This window comes from Pyxicephalus adspersus, chromosome 5 (genome assembly GCF_032062135.1).
Source record: "Pyxicephalus adspersus chromosome 5, UCB_Pads_2.0, whole genome shotgun sequence".
In the NCBI taxonomy this organism is placed as follows: Eukaryota; Metazoa; Chordata; class Amphibia; order Anura; family Pyxicephalidae; genus Pyxicephalus; species Pyxicephalus adspersus.
Genome location: NC_092862.1, coordinates 59,834,229 through 59,850,072, shown reverse-complemented (window position 1 = coordinate 59,850,072; position 15,844 = coordinate 59,834,229). Strand labels below are relative to the sequence as shown.

Here is a 15,844-nt window from a genome sequence, read left to right as displayed (position 1 = left end):
CCCCTGAGGGTGCAATACCTGACTCCTATACCTGACCCCCTGAGGGTGTAATAGCTGACTCCTTTACCTGACCCCTGTGGGTGTAATACCTGACTCATCTACCTGACCCCCTGAGGGTGTAATACCTTACTCCTATACCTGGCCCCTGAGGCTGTAATAGTTGACCCCCTGAGGGTGTATTGCCCCCAGACTGTGCACCAGGTCAGCTTGGCCCACCTAGCCTTTCCCAGCCCATGTTCAGGAGGAGTGCAGGGCACTTTTCTCATGGCTGCTGTCCTGTGGCCTCTTCTATATAAAAATGTTGGTGCTGGTAATTGTGATAGAAGCCATTATTATTATTTGCACTTTTCTACGAGCGCAGTGAGCAGATACCGGGTGTGCGGTGAGGGGACTCCTGTTGGTGTGATGTTGGTGCGATGTCTGTGTAATACTGTAATTGTCTGATAATTAGCATGTGATTTGAATGGAAGCCTCCCGGGGAGGTGAGCGGCAGCAGCCCGACCAGCTCACCACACGCGCTGCGGGTAACCAGATCCCCCCTCCCCGCCCGGAGACAATAGGGGGGGCCCTCACACATATCCAGCTGTTGCGAGCAGCTGCCCGCCTGAGGAAAATTTGCAGCAGGTGCACAGACAGCCAATGGGCGGCTTCGGGTGGTTATATCCCGCCCCTTTCAGAGGAGGAGCCCCCAGCCCGGCCGGGCGCTCATAATGCAAAGGGATGAGAGAGAGGGGCAGTCAGTGTGTAAGAGCGGGGCTGGCGGTATTAGTCTGATAGAGGAGTGCAGGACACCTTGCCGAGTCCTCCAGCAGCCCTGACAACTACCTCATAGAGCCCGGCTCCGGTACGCGGCCGTGTGCAGCCAGCACAAAGGGAAGTGCCGCTGTGTGTATGAGTTTGAGCGTCTCCTGAGAAGGGAGGTGTGTGCAGAGCAGGCTACAGGGAGGCGACACCCCAGAAGATGCACACCACCCAGAAGGATACCACCTACACCAAAATCTTCGTAGGGGGGCTACCCTACCACACCACCGACTCCAGCCTCAGGAAATACTTCGAGGTGTTCGGGGACATAGAGGAGGCAGTGGTCATCACTGACCGGCAGACCGGCAAATCCAGAGGTTATGGCTTTGTAAGTTGTGGGCACTCTCTAGCTAGGAGTATATTCTCGCTGCACTGTTGTAATGTCATGGTGGCTGTAGGGGCGGTGAGAACGATCCCTGGGCCCCCACTGCCTCGGCAAATGTTACATTCAGCCTGATTATTGAAGATTATTGTTTTGGTTGCAGTGAATTATTCCAAACATGTATGCAGGGAGATGATCTGATGGGGTTAGTGCTTCATAAGCTTTAGTAGAATATTGATGAATAATTACCTTCAAATATAATATTTGGGTGTTGTAATTCCTTTTCTTGCATTGTATCCTGCTGGGATGGTGCTACTGTAATCACCTGCTATCCTTAGTGGCCCATACATATAGAGGAGCAATCATTACTGACTGCACAATCTGTATTGTATCCCTGTAATTGCCAGACATTATCAGCCACTGATCCTGTACTAGAATTTCCTGTGTGCCCTCATCCTGAATGCACAAATCATGCCTTGCTGTTGTGATCGCTGTGTCATTGGTAAACACAAGGCATTTTATCATCTGTAACTACAGCATCCATTCATGTTTCATTGTAGCTGATATTCTCAGAAGGAATAAAAAGTCCTGCCTTGTATACTGAGGGTTAAATATTCCAGCTTCCCTATTATCAGGCTGTGTTGTTCTTGTAGTGGCCTGGACACCAGCATTGTACTTGCACAAAGTCTGATCATGTGATGGCTTCCAGATCTTTGATGTCAAATCAGGTAGGGCTGCTAAGAGATTACAACAGGTGGAAGAGTCTTGTGAACAGCCCCAGGTCAAACAGAAACTAATTGTGGATATGGAAAGTAGCCCAGACTACATAACTCCCCACCCACTTCACCTACATGGCTGTTGGAGCCAACAATTGCAGGGAAGCACCTGTAGAAACCCTCCCTAAATCCAGCCTGTGCCCTGAAGCAATGCAGTAGGTGCGGGGGGTTCTACTCTTGCGTTTTATATTCTTGTTACACACCGGTATTGTGTGTTCTCTCTGCACAAGTGGCAAGTGGAAAATATAAATTCTCTACACTGGTTTGTAGCATTGTAATATTCTTCTGTACAGGAAGTTTGACCAGGTTTGATGTCCCAGGGTTGCCGGTTTCCAGTGACCCAAAGTTGCTTGTTGGGGATCATTCACAACATAAATATAATCCAGTAACTCTAAAAACATCCTTTACATAAACTGTTATGTCACTGTTCATGTAGTCAGTCATAAAAAACCAAAGATATTAATCATATCCAATATTATTCTTTAATATATATGGCAGCAGGACCGGCTGGCGTTTGTTTTGTCCGTCTCCTAGTCCTGGGATTCAGCTTTCTAAATTGTTTTCCGTAGCAATAGACTTTATCATACCACCAAGTGCCTTTTTGTGAACGTGCAAGCCCGTGCTGTCTATACAAGTCAAATGGTTGTCGTCTTTCTGCTGTCCCTTGATAAAAAGCTTTAGATAGCAGATGCATTTCACATGTTAAAAGTGAAACTGCAACTGTACTTGAAAGGTCATTTTCCATGTACAATGAATTTTTGACAGAGTCTTTCTTGAGTTGCATTTATGATGAGCATTCAAGCGCTATAAAGCTTAAGAGAACATAAACCCCGGTTTATTAGAACAAATTCCTGGAAATGATAATGGACATGTTTATATGGATATGAGTAAATCGTATTGATATGTTCTGTGCCGTAGGACTGTAATACTGTACTATTTTTCTTTTCATATCATTAATTCATATCTCTGTGTTATAGGTTACAATGGCTGACCGAGCTGCTGCGGAAAGAGCATGTAAGGATCCAAATCCAATAATTGATGGGAGGAAAGCTAATGTGAACCTTGCCTACTTGGGAGCCAAGCCCCGCATAATGCAGCCAGGTATAGGGATTTTCTGTTTATACTAAAGCTGCCTGCACACATTTTGTTATATCTAATACAATGTAGTTTAAATACTTGCCTAACATACTTGTCATGGAAGTCTTTATACTGTAGAGTAGTTGGTAAACCAAATGGGCAGTATACAATGCTTTTTTTGTTTTCAGTGTGCATGGCCAGCTTATATGTTCAGAAATGTGTTTTAGGTGCAGCTTGTATTTCTTTATTCTACATATAATAGCTGAAATTATTTTTATTTTTTTAGGTTTTGCATTTGGGGTTCAACAGATTCACCCAGCACTTATACAGAGGCCTTTTGGGTAAGTTATTGCCCTGTGTTTTTTGGCACCAAATACTCATGTAGCATGGAAAGTGTACACAAGGTGATGGCACTGCCATTGTTTTTTAATAGAACACATCTGCCTTTGTAGGTAATACGTCGGATCAGAAGCGCCTCTTTTGTCAGTATGATAAAATACCATCTGTAAAGTACCAGGAAGTGTGCAGAAATGTTGCTTTACCTTTTCCACAAAATGTTTTACTACTAACTTGCACAATTTGTCATCTCTAAGGGTTAACCCCTTATGGCTGTTCCCATCACTTTTTGTAAGAAATCCTATGGGGTCTTGTTCCTGTAGAAGGACACCTGTGCACACCAATTATGTATAGTGTCACTCAATGTTATCTATCTCTTTCTAATCTGACAGGGGTCGATTACAGTTAAGATAACTGATGACAAGAATTTGATGATAAGAAATGGAATAGTTCTGTATGGAATTAATCTGTGTTACCAGTAGACTCAGAAAACAAGCTAAATGGTGATTAAAGATGCATGTATGTTGGTTGGTTGGTTTTATTTTCTTTAAAGTGAATATTTAGCTCCTAGTTTTGTGTGCCTTTTTAATGATGGCAATGAAGTGTTTTTTTCACAGCTAAACTGTGTGCCTTTTTGTTTTATTTTTATTTTTTTTTTCTTCCAGCCCTGGTGAATTTTGTATTTTGGGGTTGGGAGGGAGCCTTGACTTGTGTTTTTTTTTGTTGAGGAGTGTTGACTTTGCTTTGGGTAGCCAAGGGCCCATTTTTGGCTCCTGCTATAAAGTTGCAGCTTGTGACTTTTTTTTTTTTTTTAACCACATTGTAGTGATTTGATATATTTATTGGTGTGACATTTACTTTGAGCGATTTAGCTTGCATGCTACACTTTTTATTTTTGTTTGGTTCTTTTATTAACCATGTGTTCACTGGGCTTTCTAATTTTGTTTTCTTTCATGTTAGTCAGCATTTTATGATAGCATATCCCCATTCTTGAAACTTAGAGACTAGTGGGGTTTTATCTCTTTTTAATTCAGGGTGGTAATTGTGGTACAGTGTAATTTAACTTTTTATGCTTCTCTCATTCATTTTTATTTTGGCTGCCTTAGTTTCCCAAATACCATAATCTGCCATAGCCATGTGGCATCATTTTTGGCAATCATGACATTAAGTAATTGGCAGTACACAAGCCCCGCCCTCCAATCATTTTGTACTTCAAGCAATTATAAAATGCAGTATTGCCTGCACTAGACTAACTTCCCTTTTTTTGCATTTAAAAAAAAAAAAAACTAGTGGGAATGTGCATACACAAATATGTATGCAATCTTTGTGCTCTGATCAGTTTCAGAAGTTTAGCTGAGAAATCTTTTTAAAGTTTGCTAACTAACTTCATAGTGCACATACCATTTGGCTTTTTTTAATAACTGACTGTGTGCCCATGAGACCGGGCAAATATTCAGATGAGTTTGATTTGTAATAACATTGTCCTCTTTAGCCTATCATTATTATCACATGTGACAAACCAGTATTTATTCTGAATGGAAATCTTTTATCTAGGTAACATGTCATGGCTTTCATTACTACTCAGTGTTTCCCTTGGCCATATAAAGACATTTTACACTCCTCACCCCTTCTCATATGGTGGTTCAAAAATAGCTCAAATGCAGCATACCCTGTCAATCATAGAGTGCTGAGCAGGGGCTGGATGAAGGGTATTTAAAGGCTCACAAAGTTTTAGTTTATCATTCAATGCCAAGTGGTTTATTCATGGTGACTAGTGTGAAGCTAATGTATAGCAGCCTACCAGCTTGTCTGCCCTAATTTAACTATAAATCCTACAATAGGTTGTATGCATACAAAGAGCCTAGATGGCAATAATTGGCAACCTAATAACAAGCAAGTTAGTATAAAGCCCTTTTTTTTTTTTTTTTTTTTTATTGTACATTGCTTTGTAATATGTTGGTGCTGGATACATTTTGTTTAGTAGTAATATTAATTTGGCATGTAGCTGACAGAAACATTGGCTTTGATCATTAAGCAATAAATTAGCTTATTTTTCAAGGTAGTGCAGTGATGATTTTCTGACTTGGGACCAGTGAAAGCTAAACCATGTAGATAATTGCTCTTTGTGCATTATTTGCCTAAAAGATGGAGTTTACTATTCTGCCTTCTCTGATTCTCCCTCCCCCCCCCCTTGTAACATTATAAATAAATAATTAAATAAAATGCTTGTTTTCAATATTTACCTTATTCTAGGCCAAGTGAAATTGTCAAATCTTTGTCGTTTGCTATTCAATACAGGAAGGTCATGGCTGGTGGGTAGGGCTCCCCAGGGTGATGTATGTGGTCAATAGAAAGTACCACCCTATGGTAATGTCCACACATGAGTCTGAGCCTCTTTGATACAAAGAACAGGAATCCAAAGGGGGGCATGCCAGGTACAAGTAAGACTGTGTAGGAAGGAGTTAGATGAGGATGATGATGGACATTGCCAGGAAATGAGACAGGCTTGATTTGAAATGTTGCATATTCTTATGCATACTTTGAGACACTTGGTGTGTAGTGAAATCATAGTGCAAAATTTAAGTATAGGATTAGAGACTAAATTGTGCAACAAGAAAAATAAGGCTGAAATATTACCTTTTTATTATAAACAAAACTCTAAATATCCTAATTGTAAACAGTGCACCTACTTTCAGATGCCTGAATCCAAGACTGCAGCCATTCAGTTTTGGTAACCACATAAATGATGTGTGTTAGAAAATGGGCTACGTAGGGTTTGCAGATGACCACAGAAAGTAATTCTGGTCACAGGTTAACTTATCGTTGGCGTTTGATAGAAGCCCCACATACAGCAGTAAATTATTTTAATACATTTTTCATTTTACATAGCTGTCTTGTTTAATGTTTATTTATCTGAGCATAACTATTTATATTCCTTTGAGTTATACTATATACCTCCTTTGTTTGCACTTTCTTCATTTTAAAGAGCACTTGGTAGATATAATTTTAATTGTTTTAAATTTGTACACTTGTATGTAAATGTAATTTTTTTTTTTTGTAGTTATAAAAAGTGGGGGGGAAGGGGGGTTACTATAATTCTAGAGTTTTTGACTGAACCCTTTAGATTGTTCTTGCTCTATATTGTGCAGAGTTTTACACTCATACTTTCTGGAATTTAGTAACTTGGTTTGAGAAAGTTCAACAGATCACATTAGTGAAATTGTAACACAATGTTTCTTGGCTCAAGATGCATGGCATGAGGTGAGGCTCAGTAATAAAATGCAGCTTGTAGTCTGAGGCAATACCAGTCATTGTCCTGTACCTCATTGTGGTCCTTTCTGCTAAACAGACTTGCACCTGCTCCTTGTCTCCTTTTTGTCAGCCATTTCAAAGGCTTCAAAATGCCATCTCTAATATTGGCAAAAAAAAAAGAAACTGTGATCGGCCATTCTTAGTATGTTTTGGTTCAGAGGAGAGTTTTGTTAGTGGACCAGACCTGTCTGCTACTGTATGCCCTAGTGGTCTGTCAGCTGTGCAGTGATTTTAATATATGGCCTAGATAGAAAGGGATCACATACAAACACACAATTCACTCTGGGGAAATAGTGAGAGACTGAAGAGACAAATGAGCAGATAATCATTATAAGGAGGTGAATCTGTAAAGGAACCGGAAGAATACAAATATATATGGGCTACTTTTATGATTTTATTGACATGTACCTAGATACTTGATACTAGATACATTTAGTGCCCCTTTTACCATACAAAACTGTGTAGGGAGCATCAAGCATTGGCTGACTCAGTTTTTCAAATCCAAATTTACTGCAGAATTTGAGCCAGTGGGCCTTTTAAGGTTGCAAGGAAAATCTATTTAAAACTTTAAAAAATCCAATTTAAAATTATTAAAAAAGTTTGTGCCTCCCCCTTATGTCCGTCGGTTACTTGTCTTCATAGGTTTATGTAATCCTAATGTATTTCGGTACATCTAGAATAGAATGCTAGGCTACAATGATAGAGGGCTAAACAGAGTGGTGATAAGATTCTTCTCACAACTTTACAGAGTTCTCCTTTTTGGTTTTTAAAAATATGGAGTGAAGAAACAAGTTAATGCAAAACAAATTGGCTCAATGGTTCCCAATGGGATAATTCTTTAGCTATTATCAGCAACTTCATCTATTATAATTTTTTTTTTTTTTAAGCCAATAAATATAAAATATGTTCTATGCGTTAAACTACATAGGTGTTTTTGTCTAACCCTAGGTTTCTATAATTACCCTCACAAATACTCCTATTACTTGTTTGTCTGAATGAGAAGTAGACCAACTGAATCGAAACTGGATGTTTAGTTGACGGGTATTTAATTCAACCTTTACATCTTTGTAACAGTGTGATGCACACATACTTGAAACCTTATGCTATGGAGTGTGGCATAGCATCTGAAAAGCTTCAACACTACAGCATCGTAAATGTTTTCTGCACTGTTTTGAATGTGTGACTCTGCTGTGTCTTCCACCACTTAAGTTTTTTGTTTTTAATTTTTTTTGTTTATTTCGCCTGCAATTTTTTTTTTCTTTTTTTTTAATTTAAGGGTGACTAAGGTTGCAGAGATTAATGTGTGCTGAGTCTGCAGAGTACCTCTGGTAGGGTTGCCACGATAAATAGCTAGATGTCAATAAAATATTGACAACATTTAACATCACTTCACTTTTTGGACATTTTTACTTGTTAACTATCAGATAAAAAAACAACTTGTAAAGGTGCTGAAAGTCTAATAATTTATTGAACATCTAAATTATCTAAAGAAAAAAAAAGTAGAAAGGCGTAAACTGAAAGTGAGTATTTTTCTTCTGTTTTATTTTATAGTGATTGTAAATCTTTCTATTGTGGCAACCCTATGCACAAAATAACAACTAAATTTGATTTTTGGGTTAATTGATGAACTCATAGCAGAACTATTCTTTTGAACCTTGTGTTTTTCCTAACTAATCACTTTTGTCTTTTGTTCCCACAGGATCCCAGCACATTACGTGTACCCCCATGCTTTTGTGCAACCAGGAGTGGTAATTCCACATGTGCAACCTACAGCTGCCACATCTACAAGTCCGTATATTGATTATACAGGAGCTGCCTATGCCCAGTATTCTGCTGCTGCCGCCGCTGCCGCTGCTGCCTACGATCAATACCCCTATGCGGCTTCTCCAGCTGCTACAGGATATGTGACCACCGCAGGCTATGGCTACGCAGTCCAGCAGCCACTTACTGCTGCAGCTCCAGGAACTGCTGCAGCGGCTGCTGCTGCCTTTGGCCAATACCAGCCCCAGCAGCTGCAGGCTGACCGAATGCAGTAGCACTTAGACTTTTGAAGAAGCTCTCAACGACTATTTTTCTTTTTGTTTTCTGCCTTCCAGTTTCTATAGATGAGACCATATCAAATTAGGCTCTGTGGCTTTAAGGATAAAAGGACTGCTTCTGGAGAGAAATATAACAGTATTCCAGCTTCTGTATGTAGTATACATCCAGCTTTCTTTAGGAGGTGTGGTTCAGGCATTAAGGAACTCCTGTGGTTTGTTTTCCTGAAAAGATGTCAGAATTTATAAACTATAAAGAATATATTTTTACATCAGGGAAGAAAAACTGCCTTTTATTAATCTGAAAAAAAACAATATATTTTTTCCTCCTTTTACAAATGTTCAAACCAGGGAAATATCAATCAGCAATATGTAGCCTGTACAAAGCAATGTGTTCAAAGCACAAAATGCATGTACCTCTCGTACACTGACCAACTGAAATGTGTAGGTGAGAAACTTGCATTTAGCATCAATACGTTGGAGGCCCACGGCCAACTGGTCACATGACGATGGATAGGCACCAAAGCTATTTTCTCATCTATCCTCTATATAAGTGGAACTATGGAACAAGTGATGCGGAATGAACGGGTGCAACAGCTGTACAGACAATCAATAACAGACCGTTCTGGAGAGCACACATCACTTGTGCGTATTTGATGAGCTTGTCACATTCTAATCCCTCTCCCCATCCTGTTTCGCTTTTGGGAAACTCTTAACTGCTGGTGTCAGCTATTCTGATTCTGAAATAGGATCAGCCCCTTACTACCATGGTCTTCTATTTATTACACCTATTCATAGCTTGTGAATGACAACAGGAAGATACTTGCAGAGGTTAACCCTTTTAAGAACTGCTTTTTTAGAAAGAAAAAGCTCCCCATGTTTAAGTTGTAGGTGATTTTTTTTTTCAGTTTTTTTTTTTTTTTCCCTCCCTTCAGTTTAAAGTATTTAAAAAACAATTATATAAGTTAGGTACAACTTTTCAGTTGCAGTTCTTAAAGGGTTAAATAATAACATGGATTGTACTGTGCCTTACTTGTAATGTTTATTGAAAGAAAGGTATTTATTTATTTTGATAGTTTTACTATGGTGCGCACTAAAGAAGGGAACTTTAGATGCGTTAAAGACTTATGTATTCATCTCATGGTAAATTATTTAAGTAAGTTTAGATGTAGTAAATATTAATCTATTCAACTGAAAGTTGACTTGGATTTATTTAAATTTTGAATATGCACTGTGTAATAAGAATATCCCTACCATAACACTTTAGGATTTTACATACATAAGTAGATTTTTTTTTTCCATTCATTCAATGAAGACCTCTTTAAGCAGTATATTATACAGTACATTTCATTTGTATGTAGGATATTGTCTATCATTTTTTTTCTTAGAAAAGTGCTGCTTTATACAGTGACTTGTAAAACTGCAATACTTGGCAATTTTTATTCTTGACTTAAACATGAATATTTTACACTGTAATGGGTTTTTATACTTGAACTATTTCATACAAGGGAAGAAGACAGCATTTTATGGACATTTGTCTAAATGTCACTGGATTTCTTTTTAAGTATTCAAAATACTAGCCAGTGTTATGTAACTGTAGACAAGAATCTCCATGCATATTATTATTTATTCATTATGTTGCTTTATAACAGTTAAGATCTAATTTCACTTGTATTAAATACAATAAAAATATCTTTTTGTTGCATTGTAATTTGTTGAGCGCTGCATGCGTATGTATGTGTATAAAAATCTATACGTGATGATTTTAGACGTCTATAAAGAAACTGAAATTGCATTTAGTAAAGCAATTGGTCTTCACTTCATATGCACATGACTGGGTATTTAAAAAGAACATGTATTCAATCTGAGTGAAGATCCAGAACTTGTTTATTAAATCGGTCCCATTGGTAAAAAGATCTGTTTTAATGTTGGCTGTTGGTGAGTAAAATAAAATTTGTGGAAATGAGCAGAGAAAATACAGAAGACTTGTGCAGAGAGAACCAATATTGCAGTCTTTTTTTAATCAACTGCATTGCTCTGACTAGACACAAAGTGAACATATAGCATTTCAAGACTTAACTGCACATCCTCCACTTGCTGTCTTTTGGTTTAAAGTGTATGTAAAAGGTATCAATTAATTTTGTCTTGGTATATGTTTGGAAGTGTGTTGCCGGTAGGATCTCTATGCAAAACAATTGAAGAATGGTGAAAAGAAACCTCCTCAGTATTAGGGGAAATATGAATGCTACCATTTGCTAAAAACATACGTCATCTGTTATGGGTCCTTTTTTCTTTCTGGCTTCAAACCTTTTGAGCCACCCATTTTAGAACATGAGTCTGGATAAGAAGTTGTGCCTTTAGTCTGACATTGCTGGCTACCTACCACAGTGTCTCAAGTATTGAAACCAAATTTAGGACTGTTGAAGTGTCATTTACACCAAAATATATTGGTGACCGTTCCATGCTAATATAATTTTGTGCTCCAAGGGTACAATGTTTCATGGATTGTTTTAATTCTTGGTAAAATTTAAAATGCAGAGTGCCTCACATCTTAAGGCAGTGGTTGCCAACCTTTTTGTACCTCATGGACCACTAAATTTATAATCTTAAATCCCACACATGTGCAGGAAGCGGTGTGTCACTCAAAGGGCAAGAAACCCCCCCCCCCCCCATAGGGATGTAATGATGCTAGAACCCACCAACTCTCCTATCACAGACTCAGACCTGCTTGCTTAATGTCCTGGGGGGACAGTAGGGCAGGGATGTGGACACAAGAAAAGTTGTGTCCATACGGGGACATGATCAGCGGAGTCAGGAAAAGGACCTCGCTGGGGCCAGTGCACCGCCCAGGTAATTTTTCTGCAGACAACCGGTTGGCAATGGCTGTGTTATGGGATACCAGAGCTACTATCACTCATTTAGGAATGACAAAGTAACATGCCTAGCTGTGAAGCCAGCATTCTCCAGCTCTGTATTTTAGGCCTAAAATGGTGGAGCTGCACCTGCTTTATTATTTGATATATAAACATACAGTACCATTTTTTTATGTTGGTTATGGACCTGATAGAGGAGGGTCATACCAGTTATTAGATTAATGAAATTGTGGCATGTTGTGATGGTCTAATGATAACAACAGTTGGTTTTTCTGTACCAGGAGGCCTGTTCCTCATAGTGGTATTCAAGATGGTATTGGTTTATGTGGGATAATCTGGGACAACCCTATGATGTGTAGGAAACATAGGTCTGTCACTCTGCTCTCTCCTCCTAATATAGCTTTTTGTACTAAAGCACACTTGGCTAACTCCTTAAGATCCCCCCCCCCCCCCCCCTTTGTACATTAGATTACACAAGGTTGATACCAAGTTAAATGGAGATACACTGCTTTGTATGAATATTATGTTAGTGTTACTTTTTTATTTTGCCTGCCTGGAGCTTAGTTTTAATTTAAAGTCGTTTTTTTAGGGTAGGTCAGAAATAACCTTCATATGCCCTCTGTTCAGTTTACCTTTGGATTTTCCCTTGCTGTCTCAATAACAATGATCACCAAGACAACAGAGCCAAATCTTACCCATGACAACAGTGTTTTTGACCTTTCCCCTTGCTTATCCAAAACTTAAGAGACAGGTTTGGCCATAAATACTGTTTAGGCTTTCTCTTTTTTAAATTTGTATGCCATTTTATTTCTTTCCTTACAGAATTTACACATCTCGTTACATCATTCAAATGGTGCATAGAAAATGCAAAGTAAATTAAGTTTTGGCTAGCAGATACTTTGACATTTAGCGTCGTCACTGTCCTCCTGCAACGTGCTAGGGTTTCATTATCACTTTTGCAGTAACGAGATAGTTTCAAGTTGGCATTTCTCCATAGAATGAGAACATTCTATTCCTGTTTGTCATCTTGCAACAACACACTCTTAGCTTTGTGCTCTCGGCGTCCTTTTGTTTTGTGTAAACTATATTTTTATTAGTTACTAACAAAGCTTGGTTTAGTTTTCTGTCTGAGTTCAAATGCGGTATTCCTAAAGTCTAAATGAATAGGGTCATACAGACCTGCCTAGATGTGGTTACATTTATATGGCACTATATTCAACTTTCAGGGGAGCTCATTAATGGCTGATATATAATGAATGGTGTCGTTCATGAACAAGCGACTCTGCAGATGATGAATAGCACAATATCTGGGCTTCGGGGTATGTCTCCTAAAAGCTTTTCTTTGTCTGTAGAATAGCTGTATTCATGTAGATCCCAAAATCCCACCTACTAATGTTTGCATGTCGATAGTACACAAACCATACCACATATCAAAAACAATCCCACTGCAAGCAGTCAATATTAAAGCTCGCCTTTAAGGAAACCACTAAAAAAAACATTGGAAATACATGCAGCGAGCGCTTCATGGCTAGCGCTACAGGAGCATAAAAACTAGAAACATGTAACTGAAGCTAACTGATGTTAAGCTGTTCTGCTTTCATCAATGTGGTTGTGTACATGGTATGCCTATTTATGAAGTCATATTTAGGGTAATGACAAGTAACATGTATATTTACATACATATTTTTTATTTGAGCATGTTTATTGATAAAACAATATACAATCACATGTTGAGCAAATACAATAGATACAATAGTGTAAATATTACAAATAAAGAATTTTCTTGACAAATAATTATAGCTCTTAAAGTGGAACTAAACTCTTATTTGCTGCATTTTCCAGCATGTAAACCACCTACTTATATTTAAGAAATGAATACAGCAAAAAGTTTTACCGAAAAGGTTTTTTTTGTAAAGTATTATGCAACTTGCACCCCCCCCCCCTTCATAACGCCGGAACCATCAAGATTTTTAGAGCAGTTAATGTTGGGATAGCTTACTGTTCACTACCCTGATTCAAATTTACATTGGTTCACATTAGTGAGGTTTTTTGGCTGATAGCATGTTCTTGCCCCTTTTTTTTTTTAATACATAGGGCAGGACCATTAGCAAAGGGCACTGGGAATTATGCCACAGTGCACCAATTTTTGCCATTTATGTTACTGTGCAATGCATCGACATGTTCTGTATCACACATCACAGATGTAAACCCGGTCTTAATTTGTTTTATATATGACTGTAAACATTGCTCTCTATGGATTATTTCATTTTAGGTTTTACGTTGAAGTTCCTTCTTGGGTATGACATTAAAAGCAGAAATATTTTGTACTCACACTGTCATAAAAGTTGGTGTCTATATAGTTTATGTAATATAGGTAATAATGATAAAGTTACTTGTAAATGACCAGAATGAAAATTGATATACTAAGATCATATAGAGCAGTGCTCAAACTTTTTAACATGGGGGAACCCATAAAAAAACATTCAGGTCTTTAGGAAATTTCTGCTATAATTACTATATTCAGAACTCACAGTATGTTGGTGTGGTGGTCAGTAGGAAGAATGCCTTCTACATTGTTGACCATTGGGAAGAATGCCACCCTTTCAGAAAGACAAAAAAATCATTGGTCTCAGTTAAATTGACCTGAGACGCACAAATTGCACATTGCTCAAGGAACCCCTAGCAACGTCTGGAGGTACCCTTGGGTTCCACAGAACCCTGGTTGAAAAACACTGGTATTGGGAGTCAAGTAATGCTGTAGTGGAATATGGTGTGGCTAAGAACATGTAGGAAGAAGGTAAAAGAAGTTTCAGGGTTTCCAACTTGGTGTGTTTAGGTATTTGGTATGTTTGTATAGTAGTTTGTTAAGCACAAGGGAAGAGTAAATCAAATTTTCTCAGGTATACCCAGTGTGTATCAACGTCTTGAAAATAAAAAGTAAATAAAGAAAATAAAAACAAGTAAAGCTTGGGATCAAGAAGATGCCCCTTAAAAACAAGAATGTATCACACACAGGTTCAAATTTTAGTAGCACGTTATGGTAAGGAAGGCACATTTTGAGTAAACTATTCTTGTCTCGTACCTTTCAACCATCCCCCACACTACCACATCCATACTAGGATTATCTACCACCTAGGCTTGGACAATTTATAGATTATAGGTAGCATTTGTGGAGTACCTAAAAGGCAATAAATATGGCCAACATTAGTCTTTTTTGGATCCTTACAAGCAATGATTGAAATTTCAATTCAATTCATTCAGTGTCAGTACACACTAGAACTTTTAACCCCTGAGGAACCCCCAAAAAATTTTCAGGAAACACTTGCTATGATCAATCAATAGAAAAAAATGCTATATACATTGGTTGCCAGTGGGAAGAATGTCATCTTTACAGACAGCTAAAAAGCTAATTGGTTTCATGCAGCTGGCTTTGTCAAGTTGTGTTGTACAGGGAACTATGCAGACATTTTATGGGAAGTCACTCAGACTCAGCTCAAAGAAGGAGAAACCCTTGAGATTGGCTGCACAAGAGTATTATGGGAACACTCCACTGAAAAAAGGAAAACGGCCCTGTTTAAAAAAGGCCTAGATAAACACAAAATTGCCGTCTATGCAGTTCCAGACAATTAAAAAACAAACCTTTATATAAACAAGGACCTATACCTATACCAATGTACTAGGGGTTCATTTAGCAGTGAACAGTGGCAGAAGCATTTCTCAACTTTCAGTGTCTCTGAAAAGTGAGAAATAACTTTTAAACCAACATCATTTAGCAGAGCCAATTGCCTGAGACAGGTAAAACCTCTTTTCTCATCTCCCACCAACAAATAGCACCTATGATCTTTTTACCTGTCAGTAAGAGTGGCATACTTTCACCTGACAGGCAATGTTAGAAACATTCTTTATATTCATTTTTTTGTACTGGCCAGCAATATATGGAAGTCCTTTTCAATAAATATGTACCTGTCCCAATAGGGGTATTATACCAGCTACCAATAGGGGGAGGCCACTTCCCTCATGACCACTATGTAAGCAAACTATACTGGTCACCAATATAAAGAGGTATTTTTCAACTAACCACCAATGTAACATGTCATTACACTAATAACTATTGTAAGCAGACATTTCTCTACTCATCAATGTAAAACGTTTATAATTTAGGCATTTAAGTTCTGATCGTTAGTAATATTTATTTTACGGCTATTACTTTTTGCACATGGAACAGCTATGCTCTGAAAGTTATGTGTTCTAGATGTCTAATACCACATTCCCTGCTTGTTAATTATTATTATAAATGTGATATACAGCTCA

General features: G+C 38.2%; 1 protein-coding gene across 1 annotated transcript; it reads left to right on the top strand.

Annotated features, from left to right (window-relative positions):
* The first annotated feature begins 726 nt into the window (after nt 1–726).
* RBM24 (RNA binding motif protein 24) lies at nt 727–10,352 on the top strand. The gene is made up of 4 exons (XM_072411648.1): nt 727–1,129; nt 2,877–3,000; nt 3,263–3,317; nt 8,324–10,352. Exons 1-4 carry the CDS (start codon nt 962–964, stop codon nt 8,658–8,660), a joined length of 684 nt encoding a protein of 227 aa, XP_072267749.1. The 5' UTR covers nt 727–961; the 3' UTR covers nt 8,661–10,352.
* Nucleotides 10,353–15,844: the final 5,492 nt, after the last annotated feature.

Excerpts from the sequence above, each read along its gene's own strand:
- RBM24 (XM_072411648.1), top strand. The coding sequence starts at position 962 with ATGCACACCACCCAGAAGGATACCACCTACACCAAAATCTTCGTAGGG. Across the intron at positions 3,001-3,262 it reads GCCCCGCATAATGCAGCCAG|GTTTTGCATTTGGGGTTCAA; the intron begins GTATAGGGATTT and ends TTATTTTTTTAG. Across the intron at positions 3,318-8,323 it reads CTTATACAGAGGCCTTTTGG|GATCCCAGCACATTACGTGT; the intron begins GTAAGTTATTGC and ends TTGTTCCCACAG.